Below are 19,449 nucleotides of genomic sequence, written 5' to 3'. Positions count from 1 at the left end.
GGATGACGGACAACATATACTCTCATGATACTAACCAAAGAGGCATTCCTAAACAATCATAGGTCTGTTACATGTTTCTTTGGAACTTCAACCAACAGATGCATTGCCCTGTAAAGGATGTTCATGTAATCTTGCAAAATAAAACATTGGCCAATTTACACCTTTCGACATGTAAAATCAAAGGATTTCATATATAGTCATACATGCTATGATCTAACGTTAACTATTCTTGAATTTATTATTATGTACAATTGTTTTACATATTATGTGTCATCAGTTATTATAATGTCTGAACTTAGTCTCTTTCTTGATTGATTTTAAACGTGTAAATGGATCATTTGTTTTAAAACAAATAAAGATATATAAGAGAAGCATTGAGTAATGACGTATTACTTTATCTCCAAAAGTGTAGCTGTCCAACTCAGTATTGGAACTGTTTTGTTTCCTCCTGTTTTTGATCAATTAGAAATTTTGTATTGATGTAAGATTTTTTGTTTTCTATGTAAATTCAAATTGTATAGATTTGGCGATTCAGGCATTGTCATGCAGATTAAGGGCTTATTACTCACAGAATGCTGTAATTAACCTACATGTCTATCTTTCGTTAACTTGAGTTGCTGGCATGTCGATATAAGATCCTCATCAGTCTTTATTTAAATACATTATGGATATAGAACTGGGCTCAACAAAACAGTTTTATTCAGGAAACAAATGAAATATTTGATCAAGTAAGCGAATTTAATTCAAATGATACTTAGTACAATAAATATTGCATACAATGAAAGACACCAATCTCTTGTGACCTGCCAGTGGTTGACTGTGACTCAATGTTCTATATTAAGACTAATCATTTCATTTGTCTTTTGTAGCCTCCTGTTGTTCAAACAAAGGGTAATTGTTGAGTATATCATCCCATGTCCTGCGGCCAATAGAAAGATCTTGTACCATTTTAGGCAACTCTTCAACCTGCAATAGAAAACATTGGATTTTCAATGGTTTATTGAATTTGCTTTTAATACACAATACATTCATATTATTGAAAATTAATCAAATTTTTAAACATGCAATAATAGGGTGTGAGATGCTTAGAAAGACTTACTTCTTGTTTATCAAAGATAGCGAGAAATAAAACATACATATCTGTCTGACTTACAACATCATATGCATCTTAGTTTTACATCAGAATTATGTTTCATTGTCCACTTTTAATACGGTCTACTCACTCAAGGTAACATGAGTAAAATATTAACATTGTATACAACTTGAATGATTTTTGATACAGTTTACAAAACATGCTGCTTAGATGTTAAAATCTAAATGTTTGGGAAAAACATAGTTATTCTGAAAAATATAAAAATCAAGATTATATTTTTTACCGTTTTTATACTATTAATAGTTTTGCTGTTCAATATGCTACAAAAATTTCTATACTACTACACAAAACAATCAATAAATCCTAACAATTATCTCAGGGAGTAAATAAAATATATAAAGTAAGGAAATACTGTAGACTTACAGGTGCCCTGATTTGTTTAGTTGAATCCCTTTCTCTGAGTGTGGCTGTAAATGGTGATTTTAAGCTATCAAAGTCAATGGTTATACCAAAGGGTATAGATATCTGATCTGTTCTGGCATAACGTCGACCTATTGATCCACTACTGTCATCAACCTTGTGAGATATGTCATGCATTGTCAGGGCCTTGGCTGAAATATGTGCATAAAAAATAGTACTATATTTTTAAAATTATTAAAACATGTAAACAGCAATAAAATTCCCCTTAGAGAATCAAAACACTTTACAAAGTGACTTCATGTTCTTCTAATTGGTTGGCATCTTGGTTCATGTACAGGAGACAACAGTTTCATTTACTCTGGGCAAAAACTTCTGCAAAACCAGATCAAGACTCATACTGAATCTTTAACTTCTTTAAAATGATATGACTATGATATGTAATTGTTTCATATAAAAATTTGTAAGTGTTCCGCGGAACCCAGTGTCTCGCCTACTTTTCCTGTTAATTACACACTCAACAAAAAGGATGAAAAAAATCAATAAAAATATTCCTCTCAATACTACCTTTTGATTGTCAGAAGCTTTGGTAAAAATCCAGGATAGTTTATGAATCTTAAAAATGTTTTAAAAACTTCAACTGCACACTGTATGTAATGTTAACTGGAAGAAAGTCCATTTAAAAGAAAAATACAGGAAAAATGGATTTTTTTTTTACAAAATTTACTTCTGGATACTATCTTATGATAAGAAACATGCTGCTGTCCAAGTTTGGTACAAATCAAGGAAAGTTTAAGAAAGTACTCAGTACTCAATTTAAAAAAAACTTTTAACCACAAAGTGAATGTAATGTTTCCTGGTAGAAAAAATAAGTCCATTTATAAGTAAAATACAGAAAAATCAAAATTCTATTTTTACCAAATTTACTTTTGGATACTATCTTATGATCATAAACAAGCTTCTTTCCAGCTTTGGTACAAATCCAGGATAGTTTAAGAAAGTTATTAAATTTCAAAAAGTTTAACCATAGAGTGAATGTAATGTTTACCGGCAGAAAAATTAAATCCAATTATAAGTAAAATACAGAAAAATTGGAGTTTTATTTTTACAAAATATACTACTGGATACTATCTTATGATCATAAACAAGCTTCTGTCCAGGTTTGGTACAAATCCAGGATAGTTTAAGAAAGTTATTAAAAGTTTAAAAACTTTAACCACAGAGTGAGTGTAATGGTTCCTGGCAGAAAAACTAAGTCCATTTATAAGAAAAATACAGAAAAAATGGAATTTTATTTTTACAAAATTTACTTCTGGATACTATGATATGAACATAAACAAGCTTCTGTCCAAGTTTGGTAGAAATACAGGATAGTTCAAGAAAGTTATTAAAATTTCAAAAACTTTAACCACAGAGTGAATATTTGTGGACGCCACCAACACCGATGGGATGTAGGATAGTTATGTCTCGCTTTTTTCGACTAAAAATTACTGAAAAAAGTGCAGAAAACTGATATTCTTCAGTCATTTTCTATGACCAAGGTATAAAACTTTCAAAATGATCACTCAATTAAGAATTGAATGTGGAAGCGCTTCATTCTAAAAATGTATGCATGGTCAACGCTTTTACAACCTTATGAAGTTACAAAAAAAAAGGCATTCAATGAAATGAAAAAATTCATGAAAACACAATTTTTATCAAGATTTTATTTAATTTACCTGTGCACTTTATTGTGGGACCTCGTGCCATCATGATTGATAAATTTTATTGTGTAATGAAGTTGGTAAAGGAATAATGCGAGATTCCAGATTAGCCAATCAGAATAACACATTTTAATGAAACATGATCATACCTGCCAACTTTCACGATTTAGAAGTGTATTACACGATTTTGACCCTTTGTCACGATTGCACTATCGTGATCGTGAAAAACCCTCTAAAACACGATTTTGTGAAAATCTACACGAAAAATATGATGGTTCCCGATTTTGTATAACACGAATAATCCAGTCGTTATATTCCGACTCACTATCGATCGCTACGCTCGAGAGGACACTGACCGATAGAGGGCGCTGAATCATTCGAGTTAGATTTTGAACTGTGTCCAAGGAAGACATTCTTGTTCAGTCAATCAAATTCTATGTTTCTGCCAATCAAAAACGTTTTCTCTCAAGATAATTCTAACATCCTAGATTTTGAACTTGTGTTGAATTCCTCTGTTTTTTAAAATCGTGAACATGGCATGTGGTTTTTCACCTGGAAGGAGGTTCTTACACAGAATAAGAATAAAAGCATGGCTGATTGACAAACTTCAATGATGAAGTACTACCATAAAGATAATAAATAGTAGTTTATTCACTAATTTATTGATATTACACTTGCTGTAACAAATGTTATTTATGTAATTAAAATACTCAATCATTTAATGTACTATTCTTTATTTTTCACATGGACAAAACAAAAAAAACCCACATGAGGAATGCCTTAAATGAGGGACTTCCCTTAGTCAAGGGGTCATTTTACTTCTGTGAAAAATAAAAATGAAAAATGTAGATTTTTTATTTAACTTAAAAATGGGAAATTCTGACATTATATTTAGAACTACTTTTCTAAATGTAGGGTCCAATTATTTTGAAAAATAAAGAAGATATACATGATATATTAGGCCAAGAACCTACCAAAATTCTTGGACATGTGTTGACCATATTATACCAGATAGATCATAAGATGTATAATTCTTTGGAAAAAGTTTCTTCAAATTATATGAATATGTGCTAATTTTTGTCGAGCCTGCAACTTTTGTTGCAGAAAGCTCGGCATAGGGATAGTGATCCGGCGGTGGCGGCGTTAGCTCACTTCTTAAAAGCTTTATATTTTAAAAGGTGGAAGACCTGGATGCTTCATACTTTGTATATAGATGCTTCATGTTACGAAGTTTCCGTCAGTCACATGTCCAATGTCCTTGACCTCATTTTCATGGTTCAGTAACCACTTGAAAAAAAAGTTCAAATTTTTTGTAATGTTGAATTCTCTCTTATTATAAGTAATAGGATAACTATATTTGATATGTGCGTACCTTGCAAGGTCCTCGTGTCTGTCAGACAGTTTTCACTTGACCTCGACCTCATTTCATGGATCAGTGAACAAGGTTAAGTTTTGGTGGTCAAGTCCATATCTCAGATACTATAAGCAATAGGGCTAGTATATTCGGTGTATGGAAGGACTGTAAGGTGTACATGTCCAACTGGCAGGTGTCATCTGACCTTGACCTCATTTTCATGGTTCAGTGGTTATATTTAAATTTTTGTGTTTTGGTCTGTTTTTCTCATACCATATGCAATAGGTCTACTATATTTGTTGTATGGAATGATTGTTAAGTGTACATGTCTAGGGGGCAGATGTCATGTGACCTTGACCTCATTTTCATGGTTCAGTGGTCAAAGTTAAGTTTTTGAGTTTTGGTCTTTTTATCTAATACTATATGCCATAGGTCAACTATATTTGGTGTATGGAAATATTTTATGATCTTTATGTCAGTCAAGCAGGTTTTATTTAACCGTGACCACATTTTCACGGTTCATTGCACAGTGTTAAGTTTTTGTGTTTTGGTCTATTTTTCTTAAACTATAAGTAATGTGTCAACTATATATATTGTATAGAAGCATTGTTAGCCGTACCTGTCTGCCTGGCATGGTTCATCTGACCTGGACCTCTTTTTCAAGGTTCATTGGTCTTTGTTTAGTTATCTTGGTTAATGTTAAGTTTATGTGACAGTTGTAATAAAGCTTAGCTTTATACTTAGGACTATCAACATAATATCAATGATTAGTATAGAAGGCGAGACATTTCAGCGTGTGCACTCTTGTTACTTAAAGAGTGTTTTTTAATGTCCTTACATTGAGGGGATACCCCTAGGTGTTGATCCCAACCTGATAAACGTCTTTCTTTGTGCATTATTTTAAATTGGAAAAACAATTATTTAATATCCTTACACATGAAATTAATTCCTGGTCTTGCAGCTACATGTTCATCTTTTCTGCTGATATATAATAACTAGAATCATGCAAATAAACTTAAGAAAAAGGCATGTAAGCTCATCTTACAAATATGACACTTTTTCTAGACCACAAAACAGCACATGCAAAATAGTCGTCGCAAAGAATTGTAACCTTTGAAATTGTTGTCGCACACAAAAACCCCCATGGGCACTTTCAAAACTTGGCAGGTATGCATGATACATCTAATGTAATTATTCATAAATGAAACTCAATATTAATCAGTAATTTGTAATTTGAAAGACATGATTATTAACTAGTATTTTATGAAATAATTCAGGAATGAGAGAAAAAGATTTTTATGTCTTTTGCATAAAATGCTTGTTAAAGCCAAATTCATACTTTATCTGTTACTTCTTATTATGATTACTATGTATACCAAACATTTTTTTAAATTAAATAAACAAGAAATCTAATACAGAAAAATTTGTTATGGATTTTATTATTTTTTTTATTTTACTTCCATGTTTGGTAACCAGCAATGTTGGTCATATTGGCTTGTCAACATATACATTAAATATAAATTTTAAACTAGACAACCTAAGGATGATTGTGGGCCAATTTGGCTCCTATGGACAGTGAAGTTGAAAACGAAATTTTAAGTGTGTCAATGGATATAAAATCACTGTATATGTGGAATCAAAAATTATCAGATGTCATTGTACATCTTAATCAAATCCTTTTGTAAAACGGATTTAAAAAATTATATATACTTACAATGCTCTTAAACAATCATACTTACAAAGCTCCTTGACAAGAAGGTGAAATTCTTTGTTGCCACTTAAAGGTAACACTGAACACTTATATGGTGCAATCTCAGCTGGCAGTGATAGATACTGAAAAAAATGTTAAAGCAACTTGAAATAAATTCTTAACAAAATATTTTCAAAACATTTTTTGTTTATGTTGTGTTAAATTGAGTGAAACCATGCTGAACAGTATTTTTCTCAAACTTTTGCTAGTAAGACTTTATTGATAATTAGTTATTGACATAAAACATGGTGAACAGCATACATCTCCTATTTTTCTAATTAGAGAATAGTTGATAAGTAACTGACATCAAAATATTTTAAACATGGAAATTTTGCTTCACAATAATCGTGTGAAAATATACACTGTGCCACAATTGCAAAAACCAACAACGTACATGTGTTGACCTAACTTATAGTTGATGAGCAAATTAAACATCCTAGCAAAACTATGAAAATAGCAACCACCAAAAATATCTGTTACAGTATACCTTGAATAAGTTATAGATTGTAAAAAGTGATTCTATCAACTTTGATCAATTTTAATATAAACTGTTAGCAGTTTTGTTTTGTAAGGAATAGTAACAAAACAAGTTGGGAGATCTCAATTATGTCCTATTTGTCTCTATAAACTTACTGTTCTTTGTTCATCACCTTCTCTCATCTTGAAATTGTGTTCAAATACAGAATACATAACCCTACCAATACCAAAGGAAGGTTCTATAACGGACGGAACTATTTCTTCAACTGTAAATAAAAATCACAAAATTAAAATTTCCATGTCATTTAAAGACTCTTTTTTTTATCTTTCCTGAAATTTATATTTCAGATTTTTATCATGATTGTTATGATTATATTTATGCTTCAATGTTGGGAAAATAATTATTCTTCTGTCATGTATTTGATGAAAGCAATTACAAAATTGAGCTACAATTACAAAATGTAACATTCTAATTTATGATATAATATTAATATAATGTTGAAACAAACCATGTAATTTTTTCTGGTATTTCTTTATAATAACCATGTCAGCTGTTACTTTAAAAGTCTGGCTGTTCACTGTTACCTCTACCTCACTGAAAAATAATAACAAAGTATTTACCTCTATAAAATAATAGCATGGTAAATACCCCTATAATGTTACAATAATATAGCAAGAGCACACATGCTGAAATGTATTGTCTGCTTAAGGGACGACATTAAAAATTCAATGTAAGATACAAATCTTAATTCACATTTTTTCACTGAACTCCCCCTGAACTTAATTTGGTAAAATATGGAAATATGTCAAATCGATGTTGGATAAACAAAACTTGCAGCAATTTTTACCCCCATTCCCCACCCCCAAACTATTTGATTTAAGTTTTTTATCCTACATTGATCTTTTGATGTCGTCCCTTTAAACTGATCATGACTGTTTTATATTAAAAGTCTTAAAAAAATTACAAGTTTAATTGAAGTATATCATTAATAATTTGAATAAATTACTATCTAACTATTGAAAGCTATATAAGGTTTTCAATATATACATATCATACCCATTATCTTTAATTTTTTGTTCTATTTGCTCTATTTCAGCGGCTTCAAGTTTGCTAAGATATTCTGAGACTATTTTAGCCTCCTTTTTAAAAGATTTCCCAAGAACCTTCATCTGTGGCTGACATTCAACAACATCCACTATTCTGTGTTAATAGTCAAGGATCAAATTATAAATAGGACAGACTGCTACAAACTCATGAAAATTTTATATTTTTCCTACAATAAAAACAAATTAAATATCACTTTTTATAGTGACTAGAGTAAAATTTGTATCACTCAGATTACAATTCTACCTTGACTTCTAAGTTTGTATTTACCCTATAAAATACTGATTTAGCCTTGAGAATTGAAAGGTTAGTTTATCCCATTCATACAATAGAAGTTTACCTATGAAGATCTGAATGAAGTTTACAGAATAGAGAATACATATAATAGCAATAATAAATATTGAATAGAGAAAATGAACAACAAAATAAAGAATAGAGAATAATGGGGTGCAAAAGTATAAAGAAAAACTGTGCAAAATAAAAGGTAATTTAGGTACTGGTAAAAAAAACTATCAATGTACAGAATTAATCAATAATCTTGTAACAGAAAGAATAAATATTATCGCTATTTTTTGCATCTTTCTTTTGATAACTTTTTGTGATAATTTTCATATCATGCTTCTCGTTTGAGATGGAAAAATTATCACTAGAAACTAAGTAGGCCATGTGGCGTTGCTAACGAAATTGACATTGAAATTGATAACGTCGTCATCGGTAAAATAGCAATAAACAGATTATCATTGGTCATCTCAACTCGATTGCTTTTCTCACTTTCGCTGTACCAGCTCAAGCGAGAAAATCAATCTCATTGAGATGATCAACGATAATCTATAAGTAAAATCATTTATGAGATTTTACAGAATGAGAGTTATTTTTAAGGCTAAAGAGAAATGCCTCAAAAATTTAAAGAATGCAGATATTAAAAAAAAAAACATCCAGGTCTTCATGTCATTTACATTGTCAAAATATATATACTAAACTTGACATTTGGTCAAACTGGTTTTCAACTAAAACTGGTTTGGTATAACTGACTGTTTGATCCTCCCCTAGATGTCTATTTCACAGTGACCTTACGTGTTTGTGCTTAGAGTACATTGTACTTTAATATTTTATTGATTTTCTGTTGGGGAATGACCTAAACATGCTTAACCTATGTTACTAGATTGTTAAATATAAAGTATTATTTTTTCCAATTACACTAAAAGGATATAGGTTCAGCAAGCTTTCTCTCAGCTACCAGTTTGATACCAGTGGCCTTAGTGTGAGCCAACAAATCAAAACATGATCTATCTGCACAACCAATACACTCTATCCAACCCTGAAATAAAACATAGTAAATGTATACAGTCAATTTGTTTAATAATTGGTAATGGTGGAATACTTTTAACCTCAGAGAAAGTGAAGCTTATTCAAATTTTAGATATTCTTATTTAGTTCTTGGGTTTATAAATAAAAGTTCAGAAGAAACTTTCATTTAGTACTGTTTACAAGAAAAACTTCCATTTTATGAAAAATTTAAATTTAAAAACAACGTATTATTTAAATCAAAGCTCTGTTTAGTTGACAGATTTGCATTGATTCATGCATTCAGATGTAAAAAATATTCCAAAAAGCATCAGTTCATTCTGGAGGCCCCTCATGGGGGGGTCCTAGTAATCACATAATCACCATTTTTTTGCCAATATAATCACATAATCATTAAATATTTGCTTATCTTTAGTAATCAAATAATCATAAACTAAAAATACAGTCCTAGGTAATCAAATAATCATGAAATATTTGGCTTAATAATCAAATAATCATTAAAAAAACGGCCAAGTAATCACATAATCAAAAACCCCATGAGGGCCCTCATTCTGTTGAAAATAAGTTTCAGTGGCAGTAGTCACTGTGTTGGATTTCAAAACAAATCTAAAACTAAAAACAAGGAAGGACCATAACAAAATGTGCCAGAGTTAACCATGTTTTGAGTGCACAACCCTACCCATAACCTCTGGCGACAGTGGTTAACAATACAAATAAGAAAACACTGTACAAATCTACTCAGTAGTCTATTTTATGAGTCTGTAGTTTACTTACATATGAAGTTTTACATTCACAATCCCAGCAATCTTTAGCATAATGAGCCATTTCATTGGACATGTGTTGACGAAATCGTAACTTCTTAGGATCAATACCAACTCTCATCATAAATAAGTATATTCTGCCTAAGAAATAGCCCAGTGTCTCATTACAAATCAGACCCTGCAATACAAATTAAAAAAAAACATTTATATATATATTATATATATATATATATATATATATATATATATATATATATATATATATATATATATATATATATATATATATATATATATATATATATATATATATATATATACAGTGTATATTTAAGAAACCATTTTTTTTTTTCCAAAATGGAATATTTAGAATTAAATAAAGTTCTTAAATTTGATGTTTGTAATATCAACTATAGCTCATATCAATAGACAATTAAAACAAATATAAACAGCAGAATCAACAAACAGGTTTTATGTGTCATACCTCTTTAACAGCATCACCCAGTCTCTTGACTTCAGGAGGCTTTCCATCCATCTGATTACAGCCAGTGTAAAGGGTAAGGTTAAGATCGGCTACATTTTCAAACTTTGGATGATCTTTATTGGTGGGATCACAAAAATGTTCTATTTCTGCCATTGTAAATTCTCTAAAATATTCAGTACAGTTAAAATGTCTGCTATTTTACTTAAGACCTTGCAATTTTTTCAAAATATGCCTTTTGTTCTTGTTAAATTCAAAGATAAATAAAAATTGAGCATGTCTATATACCCCTCTGTAGTCTACAGGAGAGAAAAATATATATCAGATATTCACTTTTAGTTTCACATAATAAAACAATTATATTAAAAACAAGTTTTTATTCTACACAACACATTCCAAAGTAAATATTTCAAATGTGTTCAGAGCTCAAGTCAGGATTTGGAAAGGGCAAGGTGCTAATAAAAGAAAGTGTTTGAAATGGGATACTTTATATTTTCATATTGTTTGTAAAAGGTGCATTTTTATATTATCATATTGATTGTTAAATTAGACATGTTTATTGTATTCTCATATTGTTTATTAAATACATATACAATAACCGTTTAGTGTCTTTAAACATCAGTTGTATTTGTACGAGGCTAGGAAACAAGGTGTATGCGAGCTTTTAGCGAGCTACTGCACCTGTTTCGAGCTGAGTACAAATACAGCTGATATTTAAAGACACTAAACAGTTATTGTCTTTATCCTGCAATTAATTCTGTATATTATTTGTGTTGTGAAAGACACAAAAACACATGTTTTGCATTTATTCTAGATTTGAAATCCCTTGAGGCCCATGTAGTAATACAATACAGTAATCACACATTCAGCTGAACACAGGTTCGCAAACAAAAAGAATCTTCAATGGTCAACAATAATACATCGCTCAAGGTAAATAACTATCGATTTTAACATAACAGTTAATTTCAACAGTAAAAACAAATAACAAAACATTGTCCAATTTGAAACAGGAGTGTACGAGTTGTCCTACGCTTCAGACTCTACATTCATTATACATGCATGCTGAAATTGACATGGTTGTTTTTGTTACACAATCATACACATTTAAGTTTTGAAATCGATAGTTGTCATCGTAGAAAAGACTGCAGTTCATGTGTGTATGTTATCAGAAAATTGGTGTGATTCTTATTGCTCTAAAAAAATGTTTGAAAACAAACAGAACGTATAAAAGAAATTATCAATTCGCAATAATACGTCATTGGAATGCGATTGCAATACACGTTCTGAGGTCAGACAGGTTCATACATACTCAGTCCGGCAGTGGGCGGAGCTTTAAAGCGATATCTGTATAGTATAAAGATACAGCATAGCGATATCTGTAGGGCTGTATCTGTATAGAAGAACACCCAATTGCAGGATAAAACATGTTAATATTCTAAGCAGTTTGCTGATTCATTTTGAATGAAAGCATAACACACTTACAATTATTTGAACAGAGTATGAATATCTGAAGGTTAAAGTATAGCATGTATTCTTAAAATGCCTAAAGAATTGTCTTACCTGACTCTAATTAGGCCAGCTCTTGGAGAGATTTCATTTCTAAATGCATTACCAATCTGGGCTGCTGCAAATGGGAGTTTACCTTGGTTAAATTCAAGAAGTCTTTTAAAATTTACAAATATGCCCTGAGCTGTTTCTGGTCTCAAAAATCTATAAACAAAAAAAAAGACATAAATTTTGAAATCAATATACAAACAAAGAGATGGTGTATGATTGCCAATGAGACAACTATCCATTCACAAAAAAGACAAAGATATGAATAATTACAGATGACAATATAAGACCTACAACTATGAACTTAACCTTTACCACAAGGTAGCATATGTATTTTTTTTTATTGATTTAAATAAGAACTTTGATAAAAGTATTTCTTAACTGTAAATTAATGTGTTTTGTCAAGACATCATTCAAAGTCCTTTATCAATAATTAAACCACTATGTCCTTTTGGCACATCACAATCGATGCAAGTGAGAGGTTTAGCACTATAAAAACAGGTTTCATCCACCAACTTCTATATTTGAAAATGCCTGTACCAAGTCAGGAATATGATAGTTGTCCATTCGTTTGATGTGTTTTATCATTTTATCTTGCCATTTTTCATTTTGAATTTTCATCGGAGTTCAGTATTTTTGTGATTTTACTTTTTGTAAAAATCAGTCTTTTTTTGTTTGTAAAAATCAGTCTTTTTTTGTTTGTAAAAATCAGTCTTTTTTTGTTTGTTAAAATCAGTGATACATAGGCTACACAAAGGACACAACTACAAATTTATAGAGTGTACTGTGGTGACACAATAAAATATCTCGCCCTCTGCAATATGGAAGTATTCCTGAAGGGTAGAAACTCTCAAATTGAGGTCAACCCACTGGTCAAATGAAATCTGTATTGATCTTGTTCATGTTATTACTATTCATACACATTATTTTTAAACCTATCATTTTTGAGCTACAACTAAGTCCAAACCAATCCACATACCAGATACTAATTACCAATCCTGCATTATTTATAACTTAGGGTAAACTCAAATCCTCAAAATACAATAGTAAAGTTTCGGAGGCTTGCAGGTACAAAATTTTCAGCAAAAAATTAAACATTTGTTTTTTCATTACAAATTTTATTTATTACACTGTTAGTTATTACTTTATGATATGGTACAAAAATCAACCAAAAAAATCAATTCAGTTTGGCCCAGGTGACTTTTAAAATGTTTATATCATTGAAAAAGCTCTAAATTATCTCCCTTTGCCATTTTTTTTGCATTAAAATTGAAATATCTTTTTTAACACATCAGTGACATATATTTTTTATCATTGTTTTAAAATAAGCTGTACATAAACTAAATAATTGTAAAATTTAAGCGATTTCTGTAATTAGTTTAATTTTCTATTTCAATATTACCTCTATTTCTCCTATTAGTTCAACTGAGAAAAAAAGGACATTATCAAAAATGTTAGCTTCTTTCGGAGGCAGATTGTGAGCTTAAATGAACAGTGATCCCATTTTTTTATTTCATTTTTCTATTTTGTATATGATAAAGTTCATTTATAAAAAAATATAGCGAAATCCTTTTTAAAAAAAAATATGATTTATACCCACGAGCCCCCTTAATGCACAAATATCAACAACTCACAATAGTAATGAGTTAATATACTAACCCTTTAATATGACCAGTTGGTCCAATTGATGTAGCAAACATCAGGTTAAACTCCATTGGTTCTGAGAGTTCATTTCCTGTTATAGGAGACTTCATGTTGTACTGTTTAATTGCTTGTCCCATATCATCTTTACTGAGATTATCAATCTACAAAAAAAAAAAATTACAGTGATAACAAAGCTTTCTTTTTTAAACCAATTACAAAAGGATTGAAATTTTTAGTATAATATTCATGATAACTTCTACATATAGATAACAAAGCATCAGTCTTGCCAGTATATACTATTCAGTAACAGTTTGATCCTGTAGGCTGTGGTGTCTTACTACTTTTTTTATCAAATATCTAATCGAAAGTTATGTCTTCAACACAGAGCTTTGGCTCGCATTGGACAGCAAGATATAAAAGGCTAAACAAATGGCTAGTGTAAAACAATTTAAATGGGAAAACCAACAGTCTAATCTATATAAAAAACAAGAGAGAAACATTTATGAACCACATCAACCAACAACAACCACTGAACATCATGTTCATGAAGTCTTTATGTTTTTGTCTTTTTTTTTCTTTCTAATCTGAGGCATCATAATAATATTATAATAACTACATGTATCATAAAAACCTATTCCCACTTTAAGCATTAAATGGGATTATTGAAAGGTAAATATAATATATCTAAAATTACTCGTAGCATGTGTGGTAAATTTTATGTGTCTGTTTCACCATATTTGAATAAATTATTACCATAGCCAGTAATCTCTTTATTTCTTCTTTCTTTTCTTGGCTTATTTTCTTGTCTGTAGCTAATTTCTCCAGTTGAGCTGTGTGTTAAATTGTAATGAAATAAATTACATTAAAGAGAAATAATATTGCCCATGGACAATGCAATAAGTAACAATCTCTTTTAACATCATAGAAAAGGTTGCTACAGTGTATATTTCCATGAAAAGTGTTTTTAGTGTTGGAAAACTATCAAAACTGGGCTATGAACAGGCTTTATGTATCTTTGGGTACACTTAGATAAGTACTTTGTGTTTTTTGTTGTTTTTAGTGTTTAGAACAGATCTGATGAGTTAAGTCCTTTCCTCCTGACTTTAACAATTTGTTTTATGTTGTGTTGTTGCATCACTGTCCCAGGTAAGGGGTCAAGCGTACATAGTCATCGTAATACAGCATCCTTCTGATTGTGTCTGTCCCAAGCCAGGAATCTGTAAGCTAAGCATGGACACTGGACCTGTATTCCAATAAGATATATAAAATGTAAAATTATTTCTTATTAGAAATATCTATAAAGAACTCTTTACCTTCAATCAAATGATCTGCTCTGAAGCATTCACCAGTTTTTAAGTCTTTCACCATATAATCCTGGAATCTTTCCAAATGACCAGAGGCCCTAAAAACATATATTCAACATTTCAAAAGATGTATCACTGTATGGTACCAAAATTAAATGAAATATGCAACTAGATAGACCATAACTAATAGAATATTTTTAAAGTAAATGTGAAAACTAAAAATTAAATCAACAACTCAGACATGCATGACATACTTTAATGCAAAGTATCTTTATTAACGATTTTTTTTTTTATAAAATTAGGCATATTACATGTAGGTATGCATTTCAAACTCCTTGTACAACATCTGAATATTGTCAAAAATCACATGTTTTATTAAACCTCCAAAGGTACAATGTTATATTAGTCAATTGAAAAATAGTGAGCTGCACATTTTACACAAATGATTCCCCTATAAATATACATACTTAAGTACAGGTTCAGGTGTTAACATAGAACAATCTACTTCTAACATCTGTTCTTCTAAAACAAAGAAGTTTCTCCATAGCTGTAATAAATTGGCCTTTACAGCACAGCCCATTGGTCCAAAATCATACAATCCATTTATACCTGTAATCAAATCAAAATAAGACATTGATATTTAATATATACATCTTGTAAAAAAAAAATTTTAAGCCTTCTCCCCTCGATTCTGATTTACAAATTATTACATTTGTTATTAGAAGGACTGTTTATCAAATGAAAAATTAAAATTGCATTTTATTAAGCATGTGAAGGTAATACTATAAATTGCAGTTGGTTCAACAACAATTTTACTATTATGGATAAAGGAACTTAACTCCAATTAAAAATACAACTTTACAAAGAACGTCATTGATTTTTAAAATAATACAAAATTCATGCACCATGCTCAGTCAATCTTATTTTCTTGAGCGAGTATTGTTTTTCACATAATTTCTAACTTTAATATATGATTATATTTCATTGACAAATTTCTTGAAAAGAAATGTTCATAGATATAGGATGTATAGATTGTTGTGTGCAATGCTCTATGCTTGTTTTGTTTAGCTCAAAAATAGTCTAGAAAATTTATAACTACTCATGTATGAAGCATGCAACATAAGGGCCTACTTCGATTCATCCAACTCGGGTTGACTCTAGTTTAAAGGTCAGTGCTAATGCGCATGATTGCAACCGTGCCGAATCGAAGCCAAAACTCTTCCATCGAGTTGACTATTATAAGGGAAGTGAAAAAATGTTTGTGCTGAACATTGAAATAAAAAAAAACATCATGTTTCACAAAGAAAAGTCCTGATCCTGTATGCTTTTTAAAAAATAGTTTGTAAATGAGTTATAAAAAGTTGAAAAAAAATCGTTCAAAGAAACAAATATAATTTCTATTTCATTTCTAACCACCATCCACAGCTTTCTACACATTAACTCTATTTGTTGATTCCAAAATACAGGCAATAATAAATTCCCCTTGTCAGCTTTATTCTTCGGCTGTATTTTGTCAAATACTAGTTTATTTGTATCACTTTTATTTGTTGCAACTACTTGACGCCATCTTGAAACTCGACTTAACCTGTCATGAGCCAGGGTTGATGTCCAGTTAATTGGGGTAGGTTCAAAAGGTCAAACTCGGGGGGTTGGTTGTCATTCGAGTAAACTCGATAGACTTTAATCCCTAGTTAGACAAATCGAAGAATGCGAAGGGTTTTGATTGCATTAAGGCCATCTTTACTCCAAAAATTGTCAAAGTCAAGGTCTCATCATAAAATTTACCAAGGCGTGGTATTGAGCAAAATCAGATTCAACATATGTGATACATACCACCATATATAGCAAAGGATTGGTCGACAAAAAACTTTTGTTTCAGCAAATCTTCTAATTTAGCCCTATCAAAAAGATCCTTGGGTGCTAGTTCAAGCTCCTGAAATCATATAGAAAATGCATTAAAATAGTAATTCTGTGAATTAAATAAAACAAAATACACTATTATATCCGATTACTTGTGCTGATCAATTTACAAATTTTGCAGTTTATTTTCGTACATAGCCCTTTTAAACCAGCTTTGAGAAGATTTAAATACATGTATGTGCTTTTTAATTTTTTTTACTGTCACGGATTGATATCAGGGTAACTCCAAGATTTTCATATTCACAACAATTTATCAAATATTTTCTACTCGTGGCAAAAATGAATCGCCTAAAAACATTAATTGTTTTACAGAATATAAATGAATAAGATGATTAAAATCTGTTCAATAATTAACCTTTTGTAAAACAGAATATAACTTAATTTCATTCATGCTCAATCAGGTTAAATAAATAAAGTTACAAAATTAAAATGGTTTACCTTGGCTTCTAGAGCATGTTTTCTCTGCTTAAGATCAGCAACTGCTCTCGCTACATCTAGTTCTGGGGCCTTCTCTGTCTTTAGTTTCCTTACTAAATCCCCCTGAAAAGCAAGACATTCTGTTAACATTCCATATGTTTAAAACTTAAAGTAAGGATGATACATTCCATGAACGATGTGGCGTATGGCTGAAATATACTATGGACATCAAGGTGATGGCTCCTTTACACCATAAGCCATGGTGGTGCTCCTACTTAAGGAGGAAGACATAGTCCTGTAACCTATGACCTCTTGGACATTATTTACTATTTCTATTTAATTCTTATTTTTTTTTACTATCATTGTGCATTAAAAAAAAATGAAAATATCAGTATAAGAATGTAAAAAAATGAATAAGAATGTGAAGTCATATGTTATAGGACTAGACATGCTAGAGGAAGACACAGAACATGCAAACATTCATTCAGTGTATGTTTACTTGTGTTTATATGTCTTTTGATTGATTACAGACATTAAAATTGATATTTTATAGAGTGTCTTTTTTATGTTGATGAGACCGTTGGTTTTCCCATTTGAATGGTTTTACCAGAGGCGCATTTAGAGGGTTTTTCAGGGGGCCCGGGCCCCCCTTTTGTGGTATTAATTTGGTTGCTTAAATAGGGAATCACTGATGCACGACTGGAGCGCCCTCTTAGGCAGTCAGTGGGCCCCCACTTATGAAAATTTCTGGATCCACTAATGTTTACACTTGTCATTTTTTAGGTCCTTTCAATTTTTTTCTATCAATATTACCTTTCTTGTCGCTAAAATAGTTTCCTTTTGCATATTCTTTTAATATTTATTTAGAAGAAGTAACTTTAATAAAAAAAAATGTTTTCTTGTCCCTAAATAGTTTATTGTCGCTTCTTGTCTCTACAATTATTCTTCTTGTCGCTAATTAGTGAGACAGATAATGATTTTCAAACTCGCAGCAATAATTCCATTTTAATAACTGAGTATAAATACCAAATTATCAGTATAGCTGTGTACACAGGGGCTTGTTACAATTGCCGGGTTTACTATCCATACGAACGTATAGTAAACCCGGCAATTGTAACAAGCCCCTGTGGCTGTGTAACGTGACGGTACCCAAATTGCACCTATTTTGATAGTTTTTTCAACAACGTTTTTTTATGATTAAGACAAAATTTTCCATTTGGTGTTTATTTTGTAGCCGTGTCCTTCTTTATTATTTAGGTACACCAATTTGATTTTTAATCCATATGGAATCATAGAAAAATTGGTCTGAACTAACCTCCAAACCATCAATAATTCTGAAAGGAGGGGTACCCAAATTGCATCCATGCTTAAATTCGCATCGTCAAAAGTCGAATAACAGAGCTTTTGTTTAATTTTTTCAAATATTTTGAACAATTGAATATTTGTCCATACTAACTCTTCATTTTTTAAGAAATGGATACTTGAAACATATTGTATTTGCTAATTTTAAAAAGATGACGTTTTGATGACGTCGCATCGCGACGTTTCGGTACATTTTGCTTTTTCAGTAAACACTTCATCTGTTGATAAATACTGTGAACGTTTTGTGTATATTTAAATATTTTTACATATGTTGAAAGACGTACATAGTATCAAATAATAAAAATACAAATTGTTTAGTCTCTAGGAAATATTGTAAGATTTCCGCTGCTATTTTTGCTAAATAGGTGCAATTTGGGTACCGTTACGTTATACATTTGAGAACCTAAATTTTCAACATATTAAATGTAAACAAGTCCATGCTGAGAAATTTGAAAAAAGCAAAAGAAACCAGTGATGAGAGAAGGATAATTTGTCACCTGTTCTTTTACTTGTTGTCTAAAAGGCTGCAAAATTTTCTCGATTTCTGGATCTGTCAATGCCATCATCTGTACCATATGCTGCAACTTTTTTCCAAATAGCTTCTTCTGATTTTTAGATTTACAAACGCACGGAACGCTAAGATGTATGGTGCGTCTATTTAAATCTTCTAAAATCGAGCCACTTAACCTCCTGCTTATCTTAAAGACACAAGAAAATAGTTGTTTCATAGAGATTTTGTCATGATGCAATTTGCCACGGAACCGGAAGTTCAACAGTGAGGTTCAAAGGAAATGTGAAATTC

The 19,449-nt window shown here is 30.7% G+C and overlaps 1 protein-coding gene across 1 annotated transcript; it reads right to left on the bottom strand.

Annotated features, from left to right (window-relative positions):
- Window positions 1-719: 719 nt before the first annotated feature.
- LOC143064839 (glycine--tRNA ligase-like) lies at window positions 720-19,435 on the bottom strand. Its single transcript, XM_076237973.1, has 17 exons — window positions 19,145-19,435; window positions 17,307-17,408; window positions 16,782-16,881; window positions 15,416-15,557; window positions 14,958-15,046; window positions 14,398-14,474; window positions 13,660-13,805; window positions 12,007-12,156; window positions 10,450-10,612; window positions 9,979-10,143; window positions 9,110-9,217; window positions 7,852-7,997; window positions 7,304-7,389; window positions 6,951-7,060; window positions 6,307-6,400; window positions 1,517-1,704; window positions 720-966 (listed from the first exon to the last, which is right to left on the bottom strand). Exons 1-17 carry the CDS (start codon window positions 19,373-19,375, stop codon window positions 853-855), a joined length of 2,211 nt encoding a protein of 736 aa, XP_076094088.1. The 5' UTR covers window positions 19,376-19,435; the 3' UTR covers window positions 720-852.
- Between the last annotated feature and the right edge of the window lie 14 nt (window positions 19,436-19,449).

The sequence above is a fragment of the Mytilus galloprovincialis genome, chromosome 2, assembly GCF_965363235.1.
Source record: "Mytilus galloprovincialis chromosome 2, xbMytGall1.hap1.1, whole genome shotgun sequence".
Taxonomy (NCBI): Eukaryota; Metazoa; Mollusca; class Bivalvia; order Mytilida; family Mytilidae; genus Mytilus; species Mytilus galloprovincialis.
The sequence above is the reverse complement of the archived record's forward strand: the minus strand, read 5'-3'. Positions and strand labels throughout refer to the sequence as shown.

Bases quoted from the DNA above. Each gene is read 5' to 3' on its own strand.
- LOC143064839 (XM_076237973.1), bottom strand. From the start codon at position 19,375: ATGAAACAACTATTTTCTTGTGTCTTTAAGATAAGCAGGAGGTTAAGT. The intron at 14,475-14,957 runs GTAAAGAGTTCT...TTTAACACACAG, and splicing joins AGCAGATCATTTGATTGAAG to CTCAACTGGAGAAATTAGCT. The intron at 13,806-14,397 runs GTAATAATTTAT...TTTTTTTTGTAG, and splicing joins TAAAGAGATTACTGGCTATG to ATTGATAATCTCAGTAAAGA.